This window comes from Atractosteus spatula, chromosome 13, assembly GCF_055471065.1.
Source record: "Atractosteus spatula isolate fAtrSpa1 chromosome 13, fAtrSpa1.hap1, whole genome shotgun sequence".
NCBI classification, from domain to species: domain Eukaryota; kingdom Metazoa; phylum Chordata; class Actinopteri; order Semionotiformes; family Lepisosteidae; genus Atractosteus; species Atractosteus spatula.
In genome coordinates this window covers 30,882,958-30,909,935 of record NC_142718.1, presented here as the reverse complement: position 1 = coordinate 30,909,935, position 26,978 = coordinate 30,882,958, and the positions used below count along the sequence as shown (strand labels likewise).

Here is a 26,978-nt window from a genome sequence, read left to right as displayed (position 1 = left end):
TCAAACTGTATCAGTCATGATTCTGCACCCCAACGAAAAGCAACAATCGTAATGCGTCTTGCCCAATTCCTTATTATCCAGCACTGTAACAGATGGCTGATACTAACAGAGATAATCCTGCAACAGAGTCATCAGCATGGATCAGCAGTAATCAGAGTACGGACACAATGTCTTTTCAGCTAATGGAAGGTGCAGGCAAGAGGAAGCATATTATACAAAATGCCTTGACCCCATTCAAAGTCAGAGAGCTGTTAGCTAGCCTTTCACTGCTGATGTGTTTTTGCCTGTTTACAGCCACACGGTTCTTTCAATTTCCACCTTGTTGTTTAACCAAGGACCTTGTTTTATTTTTTTTTACAGACTTAAGCTGCACCTCAGTAAGAAAAATGATAACTGCAAATGTGCTCATTGTTTTCGACCCCCATGGGCTAATGATTAGCTGAAGCCCTGGTATTATTTGTGGAAGTCAATCTCTTGAAGCATGAGCTCAGCCCTGTAGTCTGTGCATGGTTGCCTGGTGACACTTACTGCTTTCATTTACCTTCACAAATCAACATCAGTGTCCCAGATCCCACAAACACAATTAGAAAGATTTCTGGTACAGAGGACACATAATTGCAACACTGTTTAGGAAGAAGGATTTATAAATTTGAAAAAAAATAGTGGAAAATAGGAGAAACATGCTGCAGAAAAAAAAATATCACACAATAAACAGCCAGGTATCCTGGCCCTGCCATTCAGAAATAGAACACAAAAATCAAGATCCCCCACCTACATTTTTGGAATTTCGACATTTTAAAACTTAAGTCAGGCTTAACCAGCAATTTATTTCTTCCAGGATATCCCCTGAGGATCTAGATTATGTAGCTGCAGTAAGAGTTGAAAAAAGAGAGAGCTTTTAAGGTCAGTATTATTGGGTGCACCAGAAGTTCAGAGCTGCCACACCAGTACATTTAAATGCCAGCCTCCCCTGAGCTTCAAAAACAGCGTCAGACCTACATTCTCTTTTCTGTCTTTGATCCTTCCATTAAAAGTGCCAGATAAGACAGCAATTGTTGCCAACCTTGACCTCCCTATCACTGGAAGATGTGCTACCGTTGGACTGCCGAATCTGGTAAAGTCTTTCCACGGGGAGAAGATGAGACTTTGGACATCATGAGTGACAATAACAATACACAGCAAGCATAAAATTGACAAAAACAACAGAAAAAAAATACATTTTAATCTTTCTCCAAAACCTTTTATCACCTTCACAGTCACACACAGACTTGTAAATTTATTCGGAACAATAGGCAACTTCATATTTGTGCAAACTCTCTTTCATAAAATACATCACCACACTTTTTAAATTATGCAAATAAGTTTAACTGAATGCTTGTGCATGTTCCACATAGTGTTTTGTATCTAGTTTTCACCTGGACCTAGGAATAAGATGAAAGGACTGAACCCTCTTCCTGCTTTTTTAAAACGTAACTTTCATTTACAAACATCTTCAAAAAATTAACGATTAACAATTTGATTTTTACTAATGATCATGCGGTGGAAAGGTAGGAGGAATGACTGGGTGTACTGTATATGGCCACACAAGTAGCAAAATCAAACCATTCTGGTAGTATTACCGGTAGTTGAAAAAATAGCATTACTTATAGGGGACAGCAAAGTTCAGTCATTTAAACACCTTTTTCTGCAGAATGTGAATAGCTACAATGCGTACAACACCATTGCCATTATTATGATCGTACATCTTCAGTTACAATTCTTTTATACAACTCAAACAGTAAATCTAGAAGCTCGTCTTTTAAGAATCCCTAAAAATCCAACAAAAAAGGGTAATGACTTTAACACAGGCTGAAAAAAGGTACTAAAGTCCAGAACCTACTGTTAAGAGAATCTGTTGTTTAATCCTCTGTTTGTTTTACTGTATTTATATAGTGAAGTTTTGTTTTAGAATAATAAGTACAATTCTTTAAGAACAGCAAATGGCTCAGTACAGATTGACTGATTCGCTCTGTACCTGCAAGGAGTGCAAAAAGTGGAAGGCATTATACATACTGTATCAGCAACAGAGGATTCAATAAAAATCTGTAAATAAACAGGGGGCTGAGGAAATAAATTATTTGAGTTGAAGGGGGGTGAAGGCTTTTTATGACAAATGTTTCAAAAAATCGTTCTCTTCATACTCTTTTAGCACGCCCAGATCATTTTCTTTTGGCCTGATATACAAGCAGACCCACATATTCGATATTGACCGCGATTCATCACTACCACCTTGCAAAGACCGTGGACATTTCTGGCCCTTGCCATCGATACATTAGCAGTAAAAGATGTATCCCAGGAGATCGAGTTTGTAAACTTTAAGAAACTTTCTCAATTGTTCTCCAATTTGGTAGTACAGAATTGTGTTTTTCCATTATGATTATTAAAGGTGAAAAAAATAACCTTACGTATGTCTATGCAGAATTAACAGCAGTGCTTGTTAGGCTCAGCTGTCCTGCATTATCATTCTTCTTGCCCTTTTCCAGCTCCACTCTGGCCCTTTTAAAATGAGTTAGTAAATTTCTTCAGAAGACCAAAGGAAAAAAGCCCTAAAAATCTTAGTGTGTTATTAAAATGTCATTTTCTCATTTCATTTGTCTGGATTTAATAAAGGACCAAGGCATTTTGAACAAACTTCAACCACAGTTTCCTCACATCTTTTCCCCATTACTGTTGATGCGATACCTAGAGCTAAAGGAAAACATTTTTTTTTCATTTTTCCTGACAATGATTAAAGGACGTCGCGGCCTCTTTCCTTTTTCTCAGCCAATGTAACAATTACGAGGAGAATCTGAGGCGTGACAAACTGGTCAGTATAAATAAGTACCCAAGCATTTTCTCTTTTCAGTTTGTAAAAATTTCCTATTATTCATCTTCACGTCTGACAGAAAATAGCTACTGAAGAATTTGCCGTTTTCCAGCTGGATCCCAAGTCCATTTCTTATCCATTACAGTAGTCAGAAAATTCAAATCTACGTTAAACTAGATATATTTAGAAAATTCCATTATACAGGAGAGCATGTTTATATGGACGATGCATTTCCTAGTTAATATGCAGTCTCAAAATGCAAGGAAGAGGCGGCATAGCATGCCAGTGCTTGTTAGAGATAATTATATTTTGTTATTACTGTACATTACACAAATTTAATCTTTTTCCTCTTGTTTACTTCTAAATCATTTGCTCAACTGTTTTTTTCCCTCAGGCTCCATCACTAAGATTATCTGCTGTTGATAACAAAACATTAGGAAAGAACTATTCAAATTAACATCAATGTTAACACCATATTGCTATATGTAGTAAGTATAAATAATGTATGGGGTTTTATTTCCTACAAGTGACTAAATTGTCTGTTTCCAGTATTACTAACCCCACAAATCCACTACAGACAACTATACTATTAAACATCAAAGATGTTGGTCCAATAAACAAGTCAAAAAATGAAATAGCAATGTAGAATAAATGCATTAAAAAGAATGACGTCTGTAATAACAATGTAAACTAGGAGCAGTCTACATTATAGAGAGATGGATAAATGGTAGGTGCATAGATACAGCAAATGGATTGTATTCATTTTAAGAATTACTATAAATATTAGATCGACAAGCTTTCAATCTTGAATATGAAGAACATAAGAAAAGTTACACATGAGAAAAGGCCATCTTGCTCATTTGGTAAATAGGCTATTCTCTGAAGTTTAAATAATAACATTACTTATCACGCTCCTTTCAAATCAATTTGCAGGTTGATTGACAACATGGGCTTAAGTGTGGGTTTCACATCTCAGATCTGTTTTTCTATCAAGAGTCTTTGTCAAAATTTTACATGGCATAAATGAAAACTAAAAAATGTCTGCATCTTTCTTTTCTGACACTTGAATTCTTTAAAGAAACACCCATCTCCTATCAAGCAACCTAAAGCGGTAGGCTGATTGGAGGCCTTTTTCACTCGTAATATGCATAATGCCGATGACATGCATATGAAAAGCAAGACAAAAGGCAAACGGCTATTGCTTTCAACCAGGAACAATGACAGTTTCTAAAGGCTTCCATACGCTCTGCTTAATACTCAGTTGTCCCCTGAAATGCTTGAAAATGTATACATGATTTGCCTCAAGAAAACGCAACACTGCAAATTCTTATTGGGAAGAAACACGTCAAATTTCACAGCACCTCCAATAAGATTTATTTTGCTAAGATGAATAAAGATTAGTTGTAATGCTAAACATTTCCTTTTTCACTGCCATCTACTGTTATATTTCCAGGCAAAATTAAATGTGAAACAAATCATTGTGATGCAATTCTCCTTATATCTAGTTAAAAAGCAAAAGACAAAGTAAAAGTGTCTAACAATTTGAAATAGCCTGTTCCAATACCTGCAACTAAAATAAAATAAGCACAGAAAATAACAGTTCTCTGTGGTGACATTTTTGCTTGCTATAATAGTTAACAACACTGGTAACTAGTAACTTACAGTACTTGTACTGTACATCAAATGCACTTAAAGTAATCTAGCCACATCAGGATTGCACAATTTTTGAAACAGCCATGACTCAAAATGAAAAGATGGTGGCACGACTTCCTTCCTTGCGAGTCAAAATCAGGCCTATAGTAAAAACTGAGAAACTACACTATTGTGTGATCTTGAGGGAGGTTTTTTGTTTTTACAAGTAAGTAAAAGGCATCACTAGAATTCTAATCCAGTTCAGTCACCTTTTAAGAGACAGTGTTTACACATTAAACATAAGACTGGTCTGCATCTGTAAAGGTTATCCTTCATTTTACACTGCTTCAAGAATGTATAGAGCTCAAGGCTATCTTAATTTTCCAATAAACTCACAAGGCAGCAACTTCCATCTACTAGTACCTCATTAAATGCTGTTTAGCTAGCTGGTAAAGAGAAGAAACCTTTATGTAGCTGATACAGATATCTTCATCATTTTTAGAACTATGATACCAAATATAATGGTATCTATCATACCATTTATGGTACTAGCAGGATTCTTTTCATTTTTGGTGTATTTTCTTCTAACAATTTTAAGAATCTGGTGTCATCACTCTTTAAGTCATCTGTGCTGGCTTCTCTGTTGCTGGAATGGGCCATACAGAGCGCCACCTACTTTACTGATCAGACATTGAAATGCAAGCCAGGGTTCTTTTATGTTTGAAAGCTTTCAAATGTGAGGGTTTGCTGTCTGTTGTCTTGAAATCACTCTTGTAGGAATTTATAGGTCTCAATGTTGGCACACAAAGCTGTAAAATTCATTTATTGCCTCCTACTTCTTTTTTCGAGGATTTCAAAAACAAGTCCCTGGGGCACAGAGTCCCTGCTGTATGATCACCAAGAGGAACATGTGTTTCATGTGTAACAGGGCAAGGTCTGCCATACAGAGGTTCTTAGGTCAAGGATGGGACAGGTTTAACATGTGGCTAACTTAGAGTCAGATTAGTATATAGCCAGTCTCCCTACATTACAAGTCACTCGATACCAAAAGGCAAGTGCTATACAACAGGTAGAAAATCCCTATTTTAACAGAAATGTTGCCTTACAGATGAACAATACAATTCATTATAAGGGATATATGTTGCAGGAGGACTATAGAGTACCTCTGACCTACTTTTTCCTTCTTCCTTTTTTTAACATTGTCAAATGCTGAAGTAGCTGAACTGAGCCTGTATCAAGGTAAACACAACCATGATGGTCTTCTCATCCAACACAGTAAACCAATAAAAAACTCAACAGAGTAGCCTTGACAATGGATCATAAATAGTTCATATCTCAATTTCATAGATTATGGTTTTATTCCAGAGAGAAATAAAAATAATAATAAACTATTTTATATAGCGCCTTTAAAGGTGGCTTCTCAAAGCGCTTTACAGAATGACAACAACAATAAATAAAAAGAATACACAGGATAAAACACAATTACAATATACTGAGGAGACCGTGAATGGTGGTACTAAGTAAAGTAGGAGCAGAGGGGTAAAGAATGGAACCAGTTAAGTAAAGGATCTTCTAAAGAAGAAGGTTTTGAGTCTGGATTTGAAGGAGTTTGGAGAAGGTGACTCTCTGATATCCTTGTGGAGAGTTCCAGAGCTTGGGGGCATAACAGGAGAAGGCCCTGTCACTCATAGAATGTAGACGGGCTTGGGGGGACAGTTAGGAGACCAGAATTAGAAGAGCAAAGGTTGCGAGATGGGGAGTAGGGCGATAATAGTTCAGACAGGTACTGAGGTGCCAAGCCATGCAGAGCCACACGGAATTTGACAGGAAGCCAGTGCAAGGACTCCAGGAAAGGAGTAATGTGATCATTTGCACTAGACCTGGTCAGGATTCTGGCTACCGAATTTTGGACATACTGCAGTTTGTTCAAAGTGGATACCCCACCCCAGCGAGTAGAGCATTACAGTAGTCAATTTGGGAAAACACAAATGTGTCGATCAGCTTTTCAGCCACAATCAGTGATAACATAGGGCGTAGTCTAGCGATATTTCTGAGGTGAAAAAAAGATGTTTTGACAATATGCTGACATGTGGGCAGAAAGTTAAACCTGAATCAAATATTACCCTAAGGTTTTTCAATTTAGACTGAAGCTCAAGTACAGAACCATCTACAGATAGGGTCACAGGATTGGCTTTACAAAGTTGATGGGGGGTGCCAATAAGCATGACTTCATCTTGTTACAGTTGAGATTAAGGAAATTTTGAGTCATTTAAGTTTTTATGTCAGAGATATAATTAGACAGAATAGAGACAGCCACATCAGTGTCAGGTTTGGTATGGATGTATATCTGAGTATCATCAGCATAGAAATAATAGCTGAGGCCATGTGATCTTAAAAGCTGACCAAGTGGAAACATGTAAATGCTGAAGAGCAAGGGGCCCAATATTGAGCCCTGAGGAACACCAGACTTAACAAGACATATATCAGACCTATACCCATTAAGAGAGACAAAGTGACAGCGATCAGTGAGGTAAGACTTGAACCATTTGAGAGCAGTTTCAGAAATTCCAAACACAGTCTCAGGACGAGAAAGTAAGATGCCATGGTCAACAGTGTCAAAAGCAGCACTGAGATCAAGAAGTAGGAGTATAGAAAGAGAACCAGAATCAGAAGCTATCAGAAGATCGTTAGTGACTTTGACCAGGGCAGTTTCTCTGCTGTGAAGTTGATGGAAGCCAGATTGGAGGGGTTTGAAAAGGTTATTTGCCATGAGGTGGTTATGTAACTGAAATCTGACAGCACATTCTAGAATTTTTGCAAGAAAAAATAAAAACATTTCAAGAGATGAAGTACAATGTAACTTACATCAGTTTAAACCTTTGCAAAAAAGGTTTTATACATAAATTACTGATAACTACTAATTCAGAATATACTCAGCATAAAACCAGTGACTACAATTAAGATATTACAGTAACATTTTCTATGCACTTAATTATTGACCAATAAAAAATAGATTTTAGAAATGAAAGAACATAAAATATATTGCAATCAGATCACACATTGCAAATAATAAATAAGGGCTTGAGGCACTGTGATGCAATGAGTTACATTTTAAAATAAAAAGTGGCTTCATATGGGTTTTTGCACTTACAGTAGTTCTCTATACTGTGGTCAACACAGGTATATCATTATAAAGCACAATTAAAAGAAAAGGCTTTTTATCTTCATTTTATTGAGCACTGAGTTAAAATATACAGTCTAACTAAACCTTACAACATCTCATGGCATAAAAACACAGAAAAGAGTGTTTGAAATATTTGATTAAACCTGATTAATTTGGGGGAAAAAAGGCTTTGCAAGCATAATGTCTCAACTTATGTCATATTATAAAACTAATTTAATTTTCAAAATACAGTAACTTGAAACCTTGAGGTGCCTATATTATGTATATTTTTAAGAAAATAAAATCCTTATTTGATATTTCATTCTCTGAATCTATAATTCATTTAAAGAGAAAAACAGACCATGCCTGACAGAAAAGTATGTTTGGATATAGGCCCTACCAGGTTAATATCTTTTCAAATGCAATCATTTTTTTCAAAATATTCTCATGCATTTATTTTTGTCATTTTGGACAATGACTTAAAAGAATTTCACAGCATTCCTAATTACCTAATGTGAGCTATTTCTCTCATTTGTTTAATGTAATTCTTACATACAAGTACAGTATGTGGCTACATGTTTATGAGGCTACGTTTCATTGAAAACTGAACATTGTACTGTACCTGTATAGCAGCCGATTTTAAAAAGTTAAAGCAGAGGCAAAGCACCAATAAACGTAATGTGAAGTTCACCTTTCTTCACAAACGTGACCTTTAAACCTTGCGTTTGCTCAAGGATGACAGATTAAAATATTTAGTTCTTCTTAAGGAATTTGAAATATGATAATTTCCGCATAGGGCTTGATAACAACAATCAACAGCAAAGCCATTTTATCAGTTGTCATGAAACAGCGAGTTAACCCAGTGTCGCATGACACTACACGGTGTCTCAGGTTTAACTGGCTACTGCTTCCAGTGGTTAAACAAAACCTACGAGTACATTTTTATGCATTGTAAAAACAAAAACAAATTCACTGAGTCACACAAGTAACAGTTGTACAGCATATTCCCCCCTTAAGTACCAAACACAGGCTAAAAAAATATATGACAAAACCATATGGAATATTAACTCCACAGCAAATAGCCAGTACAGAAATTGTTATGAAAGCAACGCTCCCATAATTCATATTCTGGCCTAAACTGATTAATTTGGAAGTAATACCAAAAGAATTTAAACATGGTGTTAACTGAAATTAACTGCCTGACCTGTATCAGTACAGACAATGCAGTCAAAACTACACTAAGACAGTTTGGCAACACGTCAATATGGAGAAGTACTCAATCATGTTTCCGGTTAGTACAGTAACAGTTGAAACTGTTTGTATGGATTAGATATGGAAACATGAATGATCTGCAGAAACGACAAACACCCCTCACGGAAGAAAAACAACTAACTGCAAGCTGAAAGACAGGTTATAATCAAGGATTTAATCACAAAAGGTATAGCTAGCTTCAATATACAGAAATTAAAACAACGATGTTGAGAAAGTTTAATGTTTAAATGCTTCAAATATACAAATATATTCTGAAAGACAGTACAAGACCAATGCATAAGTCATTTTTAAATATGTTACAGTTCATCTAGAGTTAGGCACTATGCAATCTGTGGGTTAAGCATTGGAAGTAGTCATACAATAGAGTGTATGTAAAACAGGTTAAAAGGTAGGATAAAAAGGTTGGCTGCTAATAATAAAAAATGAGATTTGTCAACCAGGACAGTACAGACATAAAACAGGAGTTTTATGAGTTATTTAAATTATGATTTAAATCATTCATTAAATGGGCAGTGATACCAAACTAAGGTAGCTAATATTTCAACATCTGTCTTCTTCATTGTACATATGTTGCTATACACATGTTGCTCCTCATAGCCCACACAGATTTATATTCCTTTTAGGAACAGAATGCTGTCTCACTCTATGAATTGACAGGCAATGTGTTTTATCCAGATGTAAATGACAGTACATGCCAATGGATGAGACAGTCATAAACTGACTTGTTAAAAGATGCAACATGCCAAAAAACATACTGCCAAATATCTCTAACAGAATACAGTACCTAGTGCAGAGATTATTAGTAAAAGCAAAAGTCTGGTTTTCTGTCAAGAAAACGTTCCTTAAAAGAAAACATTAAGAATATAAAACTAAGTTACGAATGCCCTTCACTAAAATTAATAAAAAATAAAACTAAAATCTAACTAATACAAACACAGGGATGTTTAAGGCACTGCGGTCTGAATTGATACACTTGATTGTAAATTGTAAGGTTATGGAGATACCAAAGTCTCACAAAAGAAAAAAGTTTTAACTTTTAGGTCTTCCCAATGCTACAAAATATTTGTTTAAATAACTTTTATAGGTCATATGGATAAATAATGAGGAGAAAATATAGAAAGATTATGTACTGCTACAATCATAACAGTTGTAACCCTACATGTCAATTGTATTCCCTAATTTACTAACTGTACTACTGTATATATTGGCTGAGTTGCTTTGACTTTATTCTAAGCTTATCAGCTAATCATCCAACAAAGTGGTAGTTAAATTATCTAGTAAATCTCCTTATTTAAGATACAATTTGAAAGTCTTTCACATCTATAAATAAAAGTGTATGTGCCAGAAATACACAATCATAGACCCATTGGCCTTAAATCATTTAGTAATAAAATCATAGACTCTTCCTTCCAAGGTGACCAGAGCACATGGTCAGTTTACTTTATGAAACCCTAATATTACGTTTACAGTATACTCACAGAGTTCATATTATGTTTTAAAAAAAAACTACATTCTTAAAGACTGTAAATTATATCACAACCTAACAATACTTTATGGAAAAGCATTTTACAGGTTAAGATGGTCTTGTTTTTTTTGTTTAAAAAAAACATAGCTTTTTGAGAAAAAATATAAATTCAATGTAGAGATATGGGCATTAAAATGAAAAGGGCGACCAATTATGCTTCAGCAAACCTCAATAGCCTTAAACAAAAATGGATTTAATCTGTATGAGAAATTTGTATTTATAACGAAGTAATGCACTCTAGACTCTATACTCTATAGAGAGATCCTTGTATCTACGATGATGAGCAAAACATTTTTACAGTGGAATTTGGCTTTTATTATATGAAACTGAGAACAATAAACATAAAAATGATCATTTCTGTTAAAACACAACCCAGTGTAAACTCATTCTAAAGTTCATTACATTTAGCCTTTTATAAAAGGAAAAGGTTGAAGTGACAAATATAGCTCTCTTACGTTTCCATGCTAACCAATTAGAGTGGAATTTATAACACACATTAATCAGCAAATGTTTTAAGCTTCATTGACTCGTACTAATTTGTATAAAATTACTGTACCTTAAGAAGGAATAGATCAAGCAGCTAAACTTCATATCCTGCACATTTCTGCAACTCAACTTCCACACAATTCTCCTATTTAAAGCAGGTCTCAGAATTACTGCAAAAAAATATGCTTTGAAAACATTTTACATTTCAGTTTTAAATTTGGGAATATAATTCAGATATTTTTTAAATACTTGCATTCTGCAATCCTATACTATAGCACACATAATCACTGATTATGAAGAAAACTCCTGTAGCTCAAATCCCAAATGCACTACACCAGGTGTGTTTTTTAAATGAAGAGAACTTCTTCCACTGTTTCAATATGTGAAATAACATGTGCCCTCATGATCTCTGTGGCCAAAAGCCACACAATGAAACAATTTGTACTCTACTTTTCGGAAAAGACATCCATGTTCTCACATTTGGCCTAATTTCTACTTGAACGAGAGACGCTTAAATCCAGATTCTAGGTTCGCCCCCAGCTAGCCCCAGGCTACACATAAATGACAATTTAAAACCCATGAACATGGTTTCAACTTCAAGATACAGCACTTTCCACAGGCAAACAGACTATTCAACAAGAAAATGGCAAGGGGTTCAGCATGATTCACAAACTAACATTTTTAAGCCCCTAAAACTTTGTAGCAGCTGACAAAGGATTCTACATTTAGAAGACTTCCCTACGCTTAAAAGATATATTGACAAGGAGACTTGACACATTTTTCATTACAAAAACAGTAACCAGAGGCTTGCAGATTATATAACACATTTCTGCATCTGAAATATGCTTTTTAAATCAGTTAACAGATCCAAAACACCTTAAATTTTGACTAGGGAAAAAGCCTCCTGGGGATTTGTACTGTGGCATAGCACATATTTTGGATCAAAAGAAACAGAAATGAGCTGTTTAGAAAGCACAGAACATGCTGGGTTCCACACATACATTTTCTAACAAGTTGTTAAGGTGGAAGACTAAAATAAAATTCAAAATCATAAATTGTAAATTAACAATTACCTTAGAGCACCTGGGTGCTGTAATGTGTGAGCGCACATACTTAATTTACTTTGCCGTTATCCTTAACAAAAATAGGAAACTGCAATCATACAAATTAAGTCTTTTTTTCATTCCCAGTATTTGTGCAAGAGTTAACAGGCCCGTTGTGGTTTGGATTGTGAAACTGCTGCAACTGTAGAACCAGCTTGATTTTTGTGTTCATTTTCAGCACTTCCTTCAATTAAAGGACCAATAAAATGTGTGCACTAACCTGAAATGTCAGCACAAACCTGAAAGAAATAGCTGAAAGACTGATGAGCAGTTATAACAGAACTATTCTGTTTCTCTATGGACAGATACAGCAACATTGGGGACAGTTTAGGCCTCTGACTTGATTCCTCTTCTGATGCTAAAACTGATGCTGACTTGGCAGCTGATACTCGTGCTCTCTAAGAATCCTAAACTAATACAGGAGCTGTACACATCTACCACGAGATAATATTGCATTTCAAAGTCCAGACGGCTGACCTGTGGAAGAACCTCTTGAGGGTATTCGTTCTGCTCTGAAATATATCCCAGTCTGATTGCTATATACAATCTCACACTGAGAAAAGGTACCCCAGCTAGTGCCTTCAGGTTTTACACACCTGCCAAAGACAGATGTTCTCAGTAAATCAAATTTAAGCTCACAAAAAATCTTTGTGTGTCTGTTGAAGACTATAACCAGGCAGCTGCACCTGACAATGGTAACCAGCAATACCACAGCTTGACGATTACAGATTTTTCTGTTGTTGGAGAAGAAAATAAGAAAAGATAGCCTCCTTTCTTCTGATTTAAATTTTCAAAACATTTTCTCTATCTTGCACTCTGCTGGAAAGCTATTGTATATTCCATTCCACATGGATGGACCTTTTCCTCCATTATATTTCTAGGAATTTAGTTGCATTTAACTTACATTTTCATTCAAAACAAAGCACAAGAAAGCCTGAAAGTTAAAATATATGGGTAAGTATAGACCATCTGACATGATTATTCTACTTTGTTTAATTCACTTTTATTCTACAGAACAAAGTTCACAACAGAACCAAGTGGCAATGATTCAAGTAGTCATTTTCCAACTTTTGGAACTGTTCTAGTTAAATAATTGGGTTCTAAAAATTTAGCGATTTTGTTCTGGTAGAGCACAAAATGTCGGTACGCCCACTGTTAGATCCTGATTTACTACATTGTCCTTCTCTTGCCTAAATTGCTCTGTAACAAAGATGAAAGGACATTTTAACATTATTCGAAACCTTAAAAATCATGATTTATTCCTGTTTATCATTTCAGCTTTAAAACAACACTTCTAACTTGCTTTTTTCAAAGCTCAATATATGTTAGGTCTATTCAATACTCAATTTCCAGACAAATTATAATTTGGTACACCCTCGTGGCTTATTTCCCTGGAAACACCAATCTTAGTCGCAGGACTGTTTTTTATTTAAGACCACAAGAGTTATAATTATTTTAAAGAAAATAATACTTAGCAGTTTCTGGTACTATCTGCCAGTATAGCACCTCCTGATTTCCTCTACAAACAGAATAACAATAATTAGTTGCTCAGAAAGTTTTTTTTTCCAGTTATCACACCACAGAAACAGGAAGAGAGATTTCAGATAAAATAACCTCATTTAAACCATTAAAAGGAGGTGAGGGAGTCTTGAAAATAATTACATCCTAAACAAGAGTTAGGTAAACTATGACATTTTCCTCTTTATTTCTCGCCCTCTCGCAGTTGACAGCTCTACCGCCATGTACAGTACATTGTTGTGCAGGTCCTTCACCCAATCAGGTGTTACTGTAGATGTATGTATGTTGTGAGCATCAACAGTTTACTCAAAGCCTCCTGAAATGTTTTCTATTATAACCACCATGTTATAAATACATTTTAATTTAAGAAAAAAAACATCCCTGTCATTTAGCGATCTTTAATTCAAATCATCAAAAACCTTATCACAACAATGCAATGCAAACTATACATGAGCAGCTAATATGAAGTGTTGCAGAAGCTAATTCATCACATTCACCAATCAAATTTAATTGACTTATCATTGGGTTCCTCCTCATTATCATCACATGATCCTCTCTACACAAATTCATGAAGATAAAAGGCTATCTTTTGCTCTGCAAAACATTGATCTACAAGGATTGACAGTTTTCTTAAGATGTTGAAAAGTTTCAATAAAAGTATGCCACAGAATTGGGTATCAGCATAAGGAAAACAGATTAAAAAGGCAGAACAACTCAAAATGTTTTAGGCTTTTCAAAGGGAACACAGAGTAATCCAAATTTTTACCTTAACATCCCATCATGGATGTTTTTCCTTTACTACACATTATCCTTCTAGCTAGCATGTACATTTCACAATTATTGTTTTTATACTCACATAAACTTATCAAAGAATACAGGAGATTTCTAAAAATATATTTTCAAGCATTTTAACAAATCTCTTACATCATATTCCAAAGAAACCATTATGAAAGGGTCACATAAGCTCACCAATCTTGTAAAAGGAATCTGTAGAAGGGATAGGTATCGTAGGGTACCCCTATTTGCCATCGGCAGATGAATTAGAATAGTTTTACACTATGAGCTCTTCAAAAAAAAAGTGCAATTTCACTTTTCTAAATATCTGCTATATAGGTGAAGTTCACAAACTGTTTGAACCTTGAATCTCTTTGTAGATACTATATTATGCTTAGAGTCTCTGGCTACAATCTGTTATCATGCTGTCGCTTTAAATATATTTGACTAAGCCCAATGAGTGTAAATGTTATACATCACAATACTGGAGTATTCGTGAAAAAGGAGAAAATGGCTGTGATTTACGCACTGGATATGTAAACCTAAAAAATAAGTGCACTGTCCAACTGGACAATTCATAAAAATATGCAAAGAGATGAAGGCAACTGATTTCTCTTGTGTGTCTCTCCTGTGATGTACAGAATGTATATGTGCAAATATGTAAGCTAAAGCTCTGTTATCACATATTGGCTCCTAAAAACTGTTCCTCAGATCCCAACCAGTTAATGTGCAGAAAAAAACCAGATGGCTGATGAAAGCAAGGGGGTCTAAATTCAGCAGCCTCAGACTAAAGGCAGCATTTTTAAGATTCTGTAAATCCTAAGAACAGAAGATCTGATCGCTGAACTTCAGGTCATTTGGAAATTAAATAGTTAAACTCATCCTTGCTATTACAATAAAAAAATACATCTAATTGGATACTCTTAGTGAATCAATATTCTACAAGAAGCATATAGATTGTAAAATAATCTGAACGTCACTATTGGTAGGGATTCAGCGCTCATTACCATGTTCAAACAGTCTGGGAGACAAAATTTGCCATACTAGAAAATTTAATAGTATTAATCTAAGACTAGCAAACGAAAACCAATATTTGTCAATTTTCCTTCTACTCTTGAAAGTCCTTAAATGTTGATATGGCTAAGAATTAGAGGATATAAAAACAAACTACTGTTCTGCAACAACTAAATTTAATTTTAATTCATCCCTGAACATATACCTTCAAATAAAAAAGCCTGGTTTTATCATTACAATAATGAAAGAAAGGCTTAAATTTCAGGTGTGGTAAGAGTATATAAAAGAAATACTCATAAAGACTTCTACGAAAAGGCAGTAGTAGTCAATTGAAGGGTGATAATCCAAAAAGCAAGTATTGTCTTGAAAAAGGCATGTAACCAAACACGTTTAAAATTTTGTTCAAAGTACAGTACCTGGCAGAGTTTCAATACCAATGCAAGATTTCATAACATTTCAGAGCATATCACAAGACTGCAGCTTTTCCTTTTTCTCTGTGAGAAGATTTTTTTTTCCTTTTCATTTTCGTAAGTTATCAACGTTCCATTGTATGTCTAGAGAACTGCGTCTTTCTTCTTCCACTGAAAACCCAGCCCCACATCATCATAAAAACAGCCCCAGAGAAGTGGAATTAGAGTAAAAGCCAGCTGACAGCCTTTTTAACAAAACTGAAGGCAAACAATGCAGCAGGCTGAAGAGCAGTTAAATCAGGAAGTAGCCATTATCCTTTTACTGCACCAAGGGTCAACGCTGTAAACAACAAACCATTTTTTTTTTCAACTCCTGAAAAGTGTCGTTTTCCAACTTTGCTGACCTGTGCTGTTGCTGAAAAGTCTGTTATCAAGTAAGAGCAATCAGAAGAGCACATAGTCCACTGGTGTTGCTGCAACTGTAAGAAATTTTGAGGAGGCTGCCAAAGAAAATAAAACAATTCATATTCTGTTGCCTCTTTTGTAGTCACACAAAGCATAGCTGCCTTTATTCAGAGGCTGGCAATTCTTGAAATGACGTAATACCTGCTGGAGTCAAAGTATTACTTCCTGCAAGACCTACACCTTCTAGAAACTACAATAAAACAAACTGCCTTTGCATTCAGTTTAATGGAAGACCAGGATATGAAAATACCAATGACAAAGCTAAAAATCAGAAAAATAAATCAGCATTTTAAAAGCTTTTGTCAGTTTTGCAATCATCTGAAACCATATAAACCTACAGAGATACTGATCATGTTTCATTGACTGCCTGCAAAAACAGCATTCTTTTTGACCACCATGTTAACCCTTTGTTCACTACTATTTTTAACAGATAAAGGCCTTTAGTTAATCAATCTAACATCAAGTACATGAGCAGTTAGGAAATATCTGTTGCCAAACTGCAATAGACAAACTACCATCCTACAGTGTGTACTTAGGCTTCAACGTGCTGACAATCTTAATAAAGAAATGCTGATCACTTAATTATAGAAGAACAATAGTGGTTGTAATAATTTTACATGAAAAGTAACAGGAATAGAAAATGTCTTCTTTTTTTCCCCCACATTTCAAAAGAAAGCAACATGCTTTCCCTACAAACAGGGTTACCCAAAAGTGCCAAAGTTCAATCGATCTTTATTTAAAAAAATAAAAAAAACTATCATCAATCAAGCTTCTGCATTGCTGAAGCAGGCAGGACAGGAAACAGCAATGTTGTACCTTAAACAGTTCTATGTGGAAGCTATTGACAGATGTTTCCATCTTCACACCTTTTTTTATGTCTTAGCTACTTCACACGGTACACCACATAACTTAATTACAAACACACAATCATAAAAAAAGATGATCACATGATCTTGCATTAAATTTAAAGACGGCTGCTAAACCCATCTAAATCTGAGACCTGATTTATTTTTTAACAACATGCAGTGGCCTGAATTCATGGCAGTATGACATTATTTGGATTTTTAAGCTAGACAGTCAGAAGTGGGGGGTTTCAGAGATGGTGTGAAACAACGCACCTTCAAAACTGAGCTGGAGGCTTGCTAATGGAAAAAAGCACCTCTATAGGGCTCCTGTTACAGCACCTTACAAATGCCCTTTGAAAGCTGTGTGCAGCAGGGCCTGAAATAGAGTAAGACAGATGCCTGATATCACAGGATAATCTCACCTCCAATACAGTGAAAAAAATGAACTCTGTGTTAACTTCAGTGACAAAAGGATGGTGCCAATGGTTATCACTGCACATCCACCTCCTTTATGTTCAGAAAATATTTAAACAAGACTCTATGTACTGAAATCCAGGGATTTTAATTCATTTTAAAATATACTAATAGGCCAGAGAAGTCATGCACATCATTCTGTCTATAGGCTGAAGACATTCTAGGGTCGCAGCATGGTCTAACCAAATCATCTCCAAAGGCCGGTATCACTTTCTCATCAAGTACAGAAAAAGTGATTTTCAAAGCACACATGCAGCTAGTCATTCAATCCCAATCCCCTCCATTTGCCTCATATTCCGTTTTCTTGTTGAACAAACAATGCAAATAATTTTACAAAAGAACCTTTCAGAACCTAACCCCGGTACAGGGAAATTTGGGATATTGCAGAAAGGCTTACTGGCAGTTCTAGACATGGTTCTGCCTACTCTGCCACACTGAAAGTGCTGTGTTATTGTTACTGAAGAGGCTGAGCGCAGAGTTCCTCTTTCTTTCTCATGGTAGTGAGGCTTTTAATGTCATTTGCAGCTGGCATGGCACATTTGAGCACAACAAAATGGTTGATTATTACCTCCTTGTGTACAGCAAATCAGAACTAAAGGGATTAAAATGCAAAAGACTGACTTTTTCAAGCCCATTACAAGCCTACCTTTATTAGCCTTCCACCTCGCTTTATAACCTTCCCCATGGAAAGGATATAGAGAAGTGCAGAGTAATCATTACGCGTCTTATTTTTGACTCTTAAAAAATATTATACTGGATTTATTGTACTGTATGCAATTTAAAAAATATTATATGTAGGCTACAGTTCATAGTTCTATTATATAATGTTTGTCATACACTGTAACCATTATTTGGTGTTACAGATATGATCCAAAATGGAAAAACAAGTTATTGTTTGTAAACTGTATGCAAACTTTTGCCCAAGACAACATATCAAAAGAATAAATATGTATTAAATAAAATGTCGATCAGACACCCAACAAAAAAGGTAATTACAAATTTGCTTATAACCCCAAACAGAAATATAAAACATGTACTATATCATTCTTACAGGGAAATATTCTGAAAAAAAAACTACGAAAACAAGGGAATTCACATAGAGTAAATGTGATTTTCTGTGATTTCTTTTCCTTGACTACTGCTGTGGAAAATATTTTTCCCCCAGAAAGTCCCCCCAATTAGTCCAGCTTTGAGATGTTTTAATGTATTAAGTAACACAGAAAGCATTAATAAACTAACATATTTGTTTTGAAGGACTTAATGTTAAAGCATGAATGACCTCTTGTTGCTTCCAAAGTTCATGGAGGAAACTAATGATTAAAGCATACCACGTATGAGTTTTATGGATGAGGTGAGGCTGTTCCATTCCTACTAAAGTCTGGTGTGAATCACTAGGCTGAATGCACAAAGATTGTACAATACAAAGGGCTTGGGGTTGTGTAGCTAGCTTGCAGCTTAATCACACTGTAAAACCTTGTTACTACACCATAACAAGAATTACAGTGCATTTCTTTGTTTTATTTTAAAGGCTTGGCCTATCTGATGCAATTACAGTAATTTTAAATTAGAGTCACAATGAATGTGGTGCCATGAAACTGTTGCACTGTGTGACTAAATAAGTTCAGGACTTCTTTGAGATTTGTCTAAATCAATCTAGTTTCAGAAAAAAACACAGAGGTTTTCACACGGTAAATATGTATACAGCTTGCACTGCAGTTTGAAGGCCTGAATTCAATCAAATGTTTAGAGTAAATGAATTAGCAATAAAAAAAGAGTACCTAAAATAGACTTGTTGAATAGTACAGTATGTAAAGCTAGCCGCAACAGGTCATTAGCAGATCATGATTGAGAAAATGAGTATTTTAGGAACTATTGACAAATAGTCGCTTTTATTTTCTGATATTGTGTTGTACTATTTAATGTCATATAATTGACCTTATTGTAGACAACCTGCAAACACTTAAAAGATAGATTAATAATACGGCAAATGTCGAAATTCACAATTACACAAAATCATCAGGACATTACATCAGCACTTTCAGAAAACTACCGAGATAAATATTGTAACACAAAAGGAACCTGAGTCCTTTGTTTTAACATGAATGTTATTTTGACTGTACACTATCTAGCATTCTGCTTGTTTCTGCATTCGTGATTTCTCAGTAGCGAGTCCCCATGTCACAAAACAACTACCTCATGGGCTACAGTTTCAGTGGGAAGACATGTTAACCATCATTACCAGCCCTCTTAGCTTTCTCACATGTCCTTTTCATTTTTCAAAAGCACAAAGCCTTCTCCAATTTCAATGACAAAAGCACAAATAAAAAAAAACATTCCTTATTCTCAGAAGTTGTAATTTTGTTCCCTTAGACGGTCTCAGATAATATTAAAAATAAATCCACTCGACCGCGATTAAAAATGTTCCTATTTTTTCCCAAAACAAAGCCAAATTGGTAAGAGCAATTTAATCGACATTTTAAAAATCAAACTGCACCCAAACTGAATGACAGTTCTTTACATTTTGTATAGCCACAATCAAGAGAAAATAAGGATGTACTTTTCTAAAACAATCATCTTTTAGAAAATACATCATCTTTTTTTGCATTAAAACCAAACATTTCTTGTGAATTTACAAGCTGGGTGAATACAATATTCATTTTGCTGCAGGAGAACAGACATTGCATAACAATGAGATTTGCTAATGAAATCAACCATCAACCTGCAATACATACATATTAAACCAAGACCTCAGTGTCATTTTCTTTTTGCATCGTTTGTTCTTTCTCTCATTTTTTCCCTGACCTTTCAATATTTTGTCTTACCTTGAATTTTATTGCTTCAAGCTAAGAATCATTATTGCACATTATAGTTTCATTCTCTGCATGTACATATAGCTTCTCCGCTGAAAAATTTGTACATCATTAATGTTGTTTGGAATGTGTTTGCTCACAACACAATTGCCACACTATCATTATTATTTTGAAGGGTGGAAAAAAAGCACCTCTTAAACTGAACAAAAGCACGGTATTAAGAATTTGTTTTATCTTTTTCTTGTCAGCGCAAACATTTTCTTTTTTTCCCTTATTAAAATCATCATCATGAAGTCCAATTAGGCATTTCAATTATGAAGGATGTAGGGTATCAGAAAGAACAGTGATAAACTCCTTAATGAATCTGCTTTAAAAATGAAATTATCCAGTAATGATGTACACACTGCCTGAGTTCACTTCTAATCCTAAACCTTCAGGCCCAGAATCAGTGGACAAGAATACATGTTATTTAGTCTCATCAAAGATACAGAGCTCTTTGATGCTTGTCAATAAAGACTCAGAGAATTTGTAACGTCTTTGACTAAATGCATTAAAATATGACACTATAAGTCAGTCTTTCAGGTTGACTGCCTTTGACTAATAAGCATTTCATTTATCGCAGGATTTTCCCAACAAACATAATTTTGATTTTCGATGCCACAGAAACCAGGCAAGTCAATTAATTAAACATTCATCTGACTTTCAAAATGACTAGTCAACGAGACTTTGAGGCAATGGGAATTACAGAAATTTCAAATATTACAATGAAAAATTAAGAATCGAGCCCATCTATTGAGACTGTTTGAGTACAGGTAAAAAGTAGAATGAATATTTTCAATGCCAGAAAGAAGAGTCAGCTTATTTGAATGCTTTGTTCTGCACATTCATTCCCTGTGTAGCCATACGTAGAAGAATTGGAAGACTGCAAAACTGACACCACCTCACCATTTTTCTTGTTTTTATAATCTGCATGAAAAAGAACAGCAGACTACTGATAGCACAATATTAACGATAACATTTTACCTCATTATGTAGGGGGTTACCTTTATACTTCACAATAAACAGGAGCAGCCTGTTCCTCAAGAACATATCTTAATATTCAGTGCTTGTTGTTATTCTGCCTTTCAATAGCTATAACAATACAAAGCACACACATACAGGTACAGGCATACACTATATACACTCCAGCACAGTACCTTTCAGGCATTTCAAAACACCTTTCCACCATTACAAACGCATTCCTGACATACACTGCACGTTATCCTCCAGATTTCTAAATCAGATTTCATTTTTTTCCTCACGCACTATCAGTTCAGGCATTTGCAACTGTCTCTTATTTCTGCATAACAAAAGTATTTTTAAGTTAAAATGTAAGAGCTACTGGTTCTGTTCCCCTCGACATGTTTTCTTTTCTGAAAAGGAGCATTTTGATTCCTTTCCCCAATTCTTGTAAACAATGGAACAAGGATAATTGATCAAAGTGCATGGGAAACCTCTGAGAAGGGGAAGGTCACAGCCTGTGAGCTGAGCTGATAGCAAAAACAGCTCTGATGCTCCAGAGCTGCCATTTTTCTTCCTTGACAAAGACTCCATCTGCCACAGAGCCATTTGCAGCCTCAGAGTCAGAATATCAATGATTTCCAACCATTCTGCAAGTCTGCTTTCACCTTGGTATCACCTCTACAAATGTCTAGAGCTGACGGTACAAATATTCTCTCTGTAGGCTCTGCAGGCTGCCAAAGCTGGCTTCATCCAGCTAAGTGGCATTTAAGCAATGCACTGAAGTAACATTTTAAACGTATTGCGACTGTTATTGTTTAAAATCTGCATTAGGGCTTTAGAAAACCTGATTGCGTTAAAAAGCACTGAACCCACAGAATCGCTGAGAGGCGTATGTGGCGTTTTTGAAAATCGGACAGATTTCTAGCCGCACGGCAGATATCCTTTGTATTAAAAGGTTTCAGGACACAGCACAGACAAGACATTCTACTTCAGTTTTAAAAACGGCCTACAAAGACTCTGAAGCAATCAAGTAAAAAACAGAAAATCCCCTAGTCTTTGCAAAATTCTCATTGACAGCATTAAAGGGATACAAGCAGCTGGCCCTAACAACCAAATGATACTAAAGAAAATTCAATTTTCCCCCAGACCATCTGCACACCAAATCACACAGAACTCGTTATTTGCGTGCACACCTTCCATACAAACAGCTCCCACCATGCCTGATCAGTCCCGACACCCTGTCTTTTATAACCTTTCACCCTTCAAGATAAACAGCCCTATTAGTTCTAGTTATTGATAACAAATTAACCTACATGAACACAGCTGGGAAGAATTTCTCTTGTTAGGGTAAATCAAGATTTATAGTCTAATTACTTACAATGGACCCGAGCTACATGATAGTTGCCATTTTCAAACATGTTCTGTTATCCAAGTGCTATACTGTCAACATGCAAAAAAATAAATAAAATCGGCAAGGAGCTATCATACCCTAATCCACAGACCTTAATGTTGCTCAGATTTCTGCTGCACCCGAGCATTTTTTGGACAATTAAAAAATTAAATTTCGAAGGGAAATGGGATTCAACAAGGCTCTTCTGTAGCCAGATTTCAGAATAAAACCACAGTTCTGTTAGTGCAGGCATCATTTAAGATAGATTCCACAGGATAAGATTAAGGATAAGTAGCCTTGTGTGTAGTGACAGCATTTATGTTTGGTGAGCTGAAGTCAGACAACGTTCAGGGTCACTTCTTACCTGTGGTACTGTAACTTCTTCTAGTAACGACTACTGTATTAACCTGGACAAGCTGGAAGCAGAGCAAATGACATTGGCTTTCGAATCTCTGTTAGAAGAGATGTTTATGAGAAGGGTCAGCAGGATCCATTTTATCCTCTCTTCTGAAGGAAACCACTTACTGAAGCCCCCGACTGACCCTTAAGCCTTATCCACTGGGACCATGAGCAGCCTGACCCTGGTATCCTTCCCCCTTGACGTTGAAGTTTGAGCGTGACAGCAAGTATCAGATCTCCAGCTTTCACTCACCAGCATGTAAAAGGCATATCTGAACAGAGGCTTTAAAATATATCTGATCTTAAGATTGTCCCCTAACAGCATTCAGACCCAAAGCTTGCCTCATTTGATTGACTGTCATTTTGCAAATTGAACTGTAGCAGTAAAACCATAGATTCATACTGCTCACATCATTAAAGTATGTCTACTAAAAAAATCCCTTCTGTATCTCCTCTTAAATGAGAAGCTACTTGCGCAAGAACTAGAACAGTACAACAGTTCAACTCCTACATATAAGAAAACAATAGTTTCCTGAAATGACAGTGTTCCTTTGCAGATCACAGCTATTTCTTAAAACCAATACAGCCATTTGCAGTGAGGTACACTGTTACTTCCTAATTAACAGAGTGCTGTTATATTTAATTAATAAAAAAAGCTCAAATAAAAGTGAGAATATTTAGTACAATAGCAATTTAAATAGAAAAATGTTACCCATTTTGTGCTTTTACATTCAAGTGGTAGACCGCAAAATTTATCTGACAAAAGAAACAGAAATCTCCTTTTTTAAAGTGTATAATACAGCATACACTTCAGTACATATACCAGGGGACTTGTATTATGGTAAATTTGTAGGCCTGTTTGTCAATTAATTTTAACTACAGAAGGCAAAAAAGAACTGTACACAAAAATCAAACAATGTCAAGTAAAATTATTGGCTTGCTGAGTTCCTGTCATTTTAAAGAAAGCATGCTTAAAATTTAAAGGACCCACTTCTTCCTATGTCTAAATAGTTAGGTTTCACTCACGGTTAACTCAAACATCTGTGCTACTGTCAACACACTCTGTATAATACAGACATTAATGATATCAATTTGATTATGAAATACAAAGGCCTGCACCAGGGCTACTGTATCCTAAACTAAAGATTCCCTGTTTCAATTTTTCATATTTATTTTGTAGAAAACAAAGCTTTCAGAATTTCTATAAATATCTGATCACGACCTCAAAATGCACCTGAACACAGTGGTGCCAGTGGAGGTTGGGGGAAAACTGTTAAATTCAAACTCAGTTTCACCATAAATGTATTACTTCAGCTCTGTCAGTTTTTTTAAAATAAATTCAACATCCACCTCGTATTAGACGAGCATTGGAAGATAGCAAAAGCCTCCCTGCCCCTGACAGTCTGCGAAAAGTCAAGATTGCAAGTCTGACGTAACAGAATCCGATGCCCTCGAGTATCTGAGAGGCTGCCTGCTGCTTTTGACCTTCGGGATGTTTTCTGTTTCTCTGCAATTTCCACATCCTGGATGTTTGTCATTAAAAACACATCACATTCTAAAAGGAATACAGTATATCTGTCCACATAAGCACTATGGTTTCCTTACACAGCACCTCAACTTAAGTATAGCTATTCAGCATCTTAAATTATTTTCAGGCACTCTCTCGCTGTCAGGGAATCCTAGTAGCTTTTTTTTTTCTGTTTCATCTGAAAGGGGGCTGGTAACAAAGCCAAGTACACTGAAGTTAGAGCCGCACGTACAAAGCGAATCAAACAAGAATTGCCTTTAGCAGCCTGTGAGAAGAATTCCTCACATTTTAGGAGGTGCGAGCATAATGTTGCATTGCACAGCTAATTACAAATCGTGAAGTGCCCATCCTTTCAGAGGAACAGCACCATGCATCAGGGACGTGTAAGCCTGGTCCTGGAGAGCTAGTGTGTCTGTGGATTTTCACTCCATCTTGGCTCTTAAAAACCAAATCAGCTGGTTACTGGCTTAACTGGACTAATTTAACAGCTTCTTCCAGCTCTTCAGGTGCTGCTGCTAAAAGAGACCTTGGAAACCTGCAGATGCGTCAGACCAGGATTGGACAACCCTCCCAAACATTCTGCTTACTGTTGAGACACAAGTGGACTTGCTACTGTATTCGCTTTTTCCCGACTGGAAATTATTTTGTTTGCCAAACGGGAAATGGTTCTGTATGGATACACAGTTGTAGGAAGTCTGTACATCCATTAGAGAACCTAAGATATTGAAACCTATGTCCTGTTTTGCTCAACAAAAAAAGTCTCAATATCTATCAAGCATTTAAGTAATTTTCATTTTTATTGCAGAATATTGTTTATTACAATCATTAAATCTGTGCAGTAAAATTTTCTGCAACTGAACAAACATGTTCCAATAAATGTCATTATTTTTAAAAGTTGACAGTAAAAACTGTCAATGATTTCTTTCTGTTGTTAAACTGAAGAACTAACTCTCTTATCTCTTATTCTTGAGCTACACTTAAGTCTCCTCTCCTCAACCCTTCAAAATATTAACAAAACTATCATCACCTCACCATTAACCAGCCCTATATAAATCCTACAGTGTGGTCTTGTTATTCATTATGTAGATCAATAAAACTCTTTCTTGTGAATGTTTGCTGCTTCTTTGCCTTCCTTAAAAACTGAACACAAGGACAAGAGTGGGTTATTTATGACCACATCATATTACAAAGCTACAACAATCTGCTAACATTTCACTACTTGTCACAGAATCCACTCTTTGAGCAAATACTATTAACTGGAAAAGGACATTGCATTTAAAAAAAACTGAAAAGCACACAATAGATACAGGAACACACCCTACACAGATAAGCTTCTTGTAAATGTAGTCGGTAAGCTCCTTCTTCACTCTCTTTTGTGCCATTTCTTCTGCAGATCGTCTCCAATAATCATAGTTAAATGGGAAATGTGAATATTGCTAGCTGAATGACTGTAGCTATAAACCTTGAGAGATTTCCATTGTCTGTCCATGTAGTCTACATAGCACTACATCAGCTCAAAGATGATGATTCCACCTTATTTATTCTCTGTTCTGACATTCCCTATAGCAGAAGCCTTGAGGATAATATATATGATCTGTTCTTTAGACAGGTTCAGTGTACAGAAGACAAGTACTGTAAGAAATGGCCAAATAGTTAAGTGTGCAGATTCTTTTAAACTGTCAACAAATAACATATGTCTCTTCTTCTGGGGTCGTTTATATTATCAATAATAGTCATTTGTATTTTTGTATGGTTATGTGATAGACTTGCAGGTAGTAACCCTCCAAGGGCAGGTATAGAACATTACTATAATGTTCTGAGGTAAGCAAGTTCCAACAAAATTTTGATCATTACAAGTGAGTAATGTTTCCATGTTTCAGTGAAATGCACTAAGCCTAATAAATAAAACCCGTCTACTATTAGACTTCAGAAAAAGCAAATAAACTTCATGTCTAAGCTGAGAGCAGCTGTATTTATTCCTCTTGAATGCTGTTAAGGTTTCCTTTGAAGAAATAAGTAACGAATGCTAATGAACTCAGGCTCCCCCTAACCAGCACCCCAAAGGCATGTAAGCCTGCCAAATTTAAAAGAGAAGTCCAGTAATAACGTTAGGCTATCTTCAGCTATTGGTGACATCGTCTGTAACCACAGATGCCTGATAACTTACTGTAAAGAAACAATGGGCACCTATTCAGGGACAAATGTGTTCATTTCACAATTATTGCAAAACATTAGAAAGTGAAACTGCCACTTTACTCCCGCAGCTTGGAATAGCTAAAGCCTGGTCTTGCAAAGGTAAATATTTATAGACAAAATTGTTAAT

General features: G+C 35.7%; 1 protein-coding gene across 14 annotated transcripts in view; it reads right to left on the bottom strand.

Moving 5' to 3' along the window:
- The window catches only part of baz2ba (bromodomain adjacent to zinc finger domain, 2Ba), an 80,380-nt gene that overhangs the window by 39,682 nt on the left and 13,720 nt on the right, over positions 1-26,978 (bottom strand). For 11 of the 14 annotated variants that reach the window (XM_088930268.1, XM_088930280.1, XM_088930275.1 and 8 more), the window contains exon 1: positions 15,749-15,817. The exons of the other annotated variants lie outside the window; for them this stretch is intronic. In XM_088930268.1, the coding sequence (XP_088786394.1) occupies positions 15,749-15,782 (34 nt within the window). In that variant the 5' untranslated portion in view covers positions 15,783-15,817. Of the gene's footprint in view, positions 1-15,748; positions 15,818-26,978 lie in introns of those variants that run through there. 14 annotated transcript variants of the gene reach the window in all.